Consider the following 4,942-nt stretch of genomic DNA (forward strand, 5'->3'; position numbering starts at 1 on the left):
TGCAAGACACTTGATCCTGTATTTCTGGGACAGGCATCATTACTATATCTCAAATTTCCTATTAACACACTATATTTTAAAACATCTTCATCAGTGATCGGAGATGTGCAAATTAAAACTACAACTAGATACCATTACACACTGCCAATATTAGCAAAGATTAAAAGATTTGATAAAATCAAGTATTGATGAATATGTAAAACTGGAAAACTGATATGCTTTTTAAAAATAGTCTGGCAGTACTTTAGAACACTGAAGACATGATTACTCCTAGGTGTATGAGGGGTCTTCAAAAAGTTCATGGAAAGATTCATATTTTTTCCATGAATTTTTGAAGTACTCTCATATATCTTAGAGAAACTCCTGTACATTTGCAGTAGAAGCCATGTTCAAAATGTGCACAGTGGCACTTTTCTTAATGGCAAAAAAATAGAAAATACCACACATATTCATCAAGAAAAGAACAGATAGATATACAGTGGAATATTATGCTAGGGTAGAATAGACAATTATAACTGACTGCTACTACATGGATGAATCTCAAGAATATAATATTGAGTAGAAAAAACTCCCGAAAAATATATACAGTACGATTCCATTTATAGAAATTTCAAGAAAATAGAAAAAGAAACAAAAAGCTGTTTAAAAACACAAACATATTGTGGTTAACATTAAGGGAAGAAGTAAGGCAATGGGATCAGAGAAATGCAAAGGTAATAATATGGTCTTTTTCCTTAAACTTGGTGGTGGTGCCATGGGTATTCATTGTAATATTATTCTTTGTACCTTACACATATTTTATAAAAATTCTTTTGTATCTACTGAGTTTTTAATATGAGCAATTGTCAAAAAGAAAGGATATAAAGGCTGGTTTTATAATAGCACAAGCACGGCGTGTACCGTCTTCGCTGGTGTGGGGCTCTGTACCAGCGTCCTGGTCCACTTCCTCCAGTGTGCCATGCTCACTGTAGGGGCTGTCACTGTGGAATGGAAATGAAAATTCACATCAAACCAAATTGGAGAGAATTTTTTAAATGAACAATTGCTACTGTAAGGAAAAATGAGACGTTGGAATGGCAAGAGTTCCTGAATAGACTGTCAGTGGAACGCTGGAGCCTCCACTGATGGTCTGGCCTTACGAGAGTGTATATATGTGCGTTCATCTTGGACTAGGTGATCTGACAACTCTACGAAGACAGAAGTTAACTTGTACAAAACTGATAGCATTACAAATAATACTTATCCACGGAAATGCAAATCAGTTGAATTCTGGTAGAGTATGATTGATTATTGCTCTATGGATAGACCAGTTTTTGCAAATTCATTTTACCATTCCTTTTTCTATATATAAAATGATGGTTCTTTGACTTCTCCTTTGAACTGGTTGTAGCATCTTTTCCATCTTTTACTCACACGTGTTCATTTTATCTGTATAAGAATCATGATTTCATCTTCTTTTAAAACTTATTCTTTAACTGTACTGCCAACTCTCCTCAAATGTGCGCTGATAAATGGAACGCACTGGTCACAAATACAAACCTGACGTTACCGTAAAAACCCACTTATACTGCTGCTGTTGGGGGATAAGGATAACTACTGTATTATTGCTATAAAATGAGCAATACCCACAGAAAACACTATATAAGAAGACGGACATACTCAAGCACGTGTTACTGGATGCCAGACTCTTATTTTTCCTGTTTGGAAAAAGTAGAGGCCACAGATGTCCTGGAATACAACACATCAAATAAAATTGACCAGACATCTACATACTTGCTCTTTGATAAGATGAACAAGACAGCAGAGCTTACGGATAAAGCTCTCATATTTGGAAATGCTAAATCTGACTTTGACACTAGGCTTAAAACATATATGACTTATGGGAAATTCTTTTTCCTAACTGAGTTGATAGGTACAATTCTGTAGTTTTGGGTGGAAGCAGGCGGGGATAAGAGGACTAAAATTCTTGGACCTACCAGTAGTCATCTCCAGCCATACATTTCTCATAAACTGGGCCATCCAGCTCTTTAGCATCTGGGAAAATAGTTTCATGGTGGATGATGATGGTTTTGACAATTTCATTCACATGAGCCTGGCAAGACACTTGATCCTGTATTTCTGGGACAGGCATCAATGTTGGGCCAAAGCAAATGGCCAGGTTATAAGGGTCCATCATGTTCTCATCGCTGTACTGTGAAAGACTATGAAAGGAAGCAAGAAAGGAGTTATAAAAGAACAAGGGGAAAGTGAAAATAGATGTTTAATAAGATACTTCATATTCTGAAAATAGGGATCTAAAATATTTTATTTAGTTTTTATTATTAAGGTAAAATGATATTCCATCCCTCTTTAAGTTGGCTCAGCAAACTCCAAAACAAGTAACATGACCATGGCTTTCAACTAGGTGGAAACTAAGAGGGGAATATAAGTCCTATTTGCTTAATTAAGTGGTGGTTTTCAAAGTCATGAGGGAGTTTAATATAATATCCACTACAACGGAGACTAGGATCAAGTAAACGAGTTTCATTGGTAAATACTATGGTCAAGCTCTACCTACTGCTCAAGTAAAGTTGGGAGAGACAGTAATAACTTCCATGAAGCTTTATGGATGTCTTTAAAATAGTGCTCCCACCACTCAAAGATATGTCAGATTTCAGTTTTTTCCTATAAATCCTGAGGAGAGCCCAGAAGAAAACAAAGCACATTTTCTTTGTAACTAATGAAAGGAAGCAAATAACAACTCCAGGCTTTATATCATGTTTTTGGGTAAGACTACCAACACTAGGTGACAACTGGTGTCACAAAAGACATTTTAAATGCAAGAGAAGGGAGAAAGAATCCTTAATTCTCTTATTCTATTTAAGCCTGGCAGGCCTGGGGGAGATTTCCAGTTGTCTAATACTAATTTCTAAATTCAATCCAATGGATATTTGTGAAATATAATCACAAGTGACTCAAGTCAGTTCTTTATTGCTGTGCCTCTAACACACAGGCCAGTTGCTGTTCTAGGGAGAGTTTAGAGATGTTATCTTTCAGTGTATAGAATGTCAATCTTGAAAGGAAATGTAAAATCGAAGTGAACAGATGACAAATGGAAGGAGAAAAAGGAGACTCAACTTCCTTTGTGAGATGATGACAGACACAAAGAAACTGAGATACCACAAGACATGCTCCTTTGCCCTTTTTTGGAAATAAGATAGTCTAGAAAGTAGAAAATACAAAAGCATAATTTCCACAGCTAACATATGTCATNTTTTTTATAAAAACACAGAAAACAAAAAGATAACAAGTGTTACCAAGGATGTGGGGAAATTGGAACCCTTGCACACTGTTGGTGGGAATGCAAAATGTGAAGATATGGAAGACAGTATGGAGGTTCTTCATAAAACTGTAGAAATATGTAAAAATAGAACTACCATATGATCCAGCAGTCCTACTTTTGGGAATTTATCCAAAAGAACTGATGTCAGGATCTCAAAGAGATATTAACACTCCTATGTTCACTGCTGCACTTTTCACAATAGCCAAGATGTGGAAACAACTTAAATGCCCATGGACAGATAGATGGATAAAGAAAATGTGATATATACATACAATGGAATACTATTCAGCCTTAAAAAAGAAAGAAGTTCTGCAACATGTGATGACATGGATAAACATGGAGGACATTTTGCTAAGTGAAATAAGCCAGTCACAGAAGGATGAATACTGCATGACTCCATCTATATTACATATCTAAAATAGTCAAATTCATAGAATTAAAGGGTGGAATAGTGGTTGCCAGGGGGTGAGGGGAGGGGGAAATGGGGAGTTAGTAATCAACAGGAATAAAGTTTCAGTCAAGCAAGATGAATAAGCTCTAGAAATCCGGTGTTCAACACTGTACCTACAGTCAACAATAATGCATCATACATTTAAAAATTTAAGTGGGTAGGTCTCATGTTAAGTATTCTTACTAAAATAAAAGAATATGGGAGCATTATCTTCATTATCTCAGGTCACAGAAGGATTTCGTAAAGGAGGCACAAAGTGAAATCACCATGAAAGAAAAGGAAAAGATTGATAAATTTACTTTAAAATTAAGATCTTCTGTTTAGCAAAAAGACATAATAAGCAAATGAAAAGACAAGCGACAGAGCAGGTGAAGATATTTGCAAAGCATATACCCAACCCAACCAAAGTAGACCAAGCAGAAAGAGCCCAGAGAACTCAATAGAAAAATGGGCAAGACTTGATAGGAATTTCACAAAAGAAGATATCTAAACATACAATAGTGTGTACTGTATTAACCATGTCTTTCAGTTTTAGTATTTTGACATCTGAGACCTTGTTGACCCTAGGGGGGACTGTCCCTCCAATGTTAGCCAATTCCTAGAGATAGTAAACAACTCCCCTACAAGCATGTGTTTCAAATACAAATCAACCAATTCAGAGCCAACACTGCAACCACCTCCCCTATGGGGCTCTGTTCTCCTGACCCCAGGGACAATGCCAGAAAACTTGGGACAGCCCCCATGCCCCAGAGCCTGCTGACATTATTCAAACTAGCCAATCCTAAACTTGCTTACCCTGCCTCATCTATTCCTTCTTGTGGAGAGCACAATAAGTTCCCCACTATCCCTCTGCCTCCTGACAGACTCTGCTGCTTCCGCATGTGGCTTCCATAATGTGTCATGCCCCCTTCCCTGGGGAACTGTGAGTAACAAACTGTCTCTTCAATGGCAGTCTTCTCCTGATCTGTTGGCCTTACTATATCTCAAATTTCCTATTAACACACTATATTTTAAAACATCTTCATCAGTGATCGGAGATGTGCAAATTAAAACTACAACTAGATACCATTACACACTGCCAATATTAGCAAAGATTAAAAGATTTGATAAAATCAAGTATTGATGAATATGTAAAACTGGAAAACTGATATGCTTTTTAAAAATAGTCT

The 4,942-nt window shown here is 36.6% G+C and overlaps 1 protein-coding gene across 1 annotated transcript in view; it reads right to left on the reverse strand.

Moving 5' to 3' along the window:
- SRGAP1 (SLIT-ROBO Rho GTPase activating protein 1) overlaps window positions 1-4,675 on the reverse strand; it is a 19,553-nt gene extending 14,878 nt beyond the window's left edge. The window contains 3 exon segments of the mRNA XM_008594140.1: window positions 901-980; window positions 1,977-2,201; window positions 4,569-4,675. Of these exon segments, the coding sequence (XP_008592362.1) occupies window positions 901-980; window positions 1,977-2,201; window positions 4,569-4,675 (412 nt within the window).
- Between the last annotated feature and the right edge of the window lie 267 nt (window positions 4,676-4,942).

Source organism: Galeopterus variegatus, unplaced genomic scaffold (assembly GCF_000696425.1).
Source record: "Galeopterus variegatus unplaced genomic scaffold, G_variegatus-3.0.2 Scaffold10229, whole genome shotgun sequence".
NCBI lineage: Eukaryota > Metazoa > Chordata > Mammalia > Dermoptera > Cynocephalidae > Galeopterus > Galeopterus variegatus.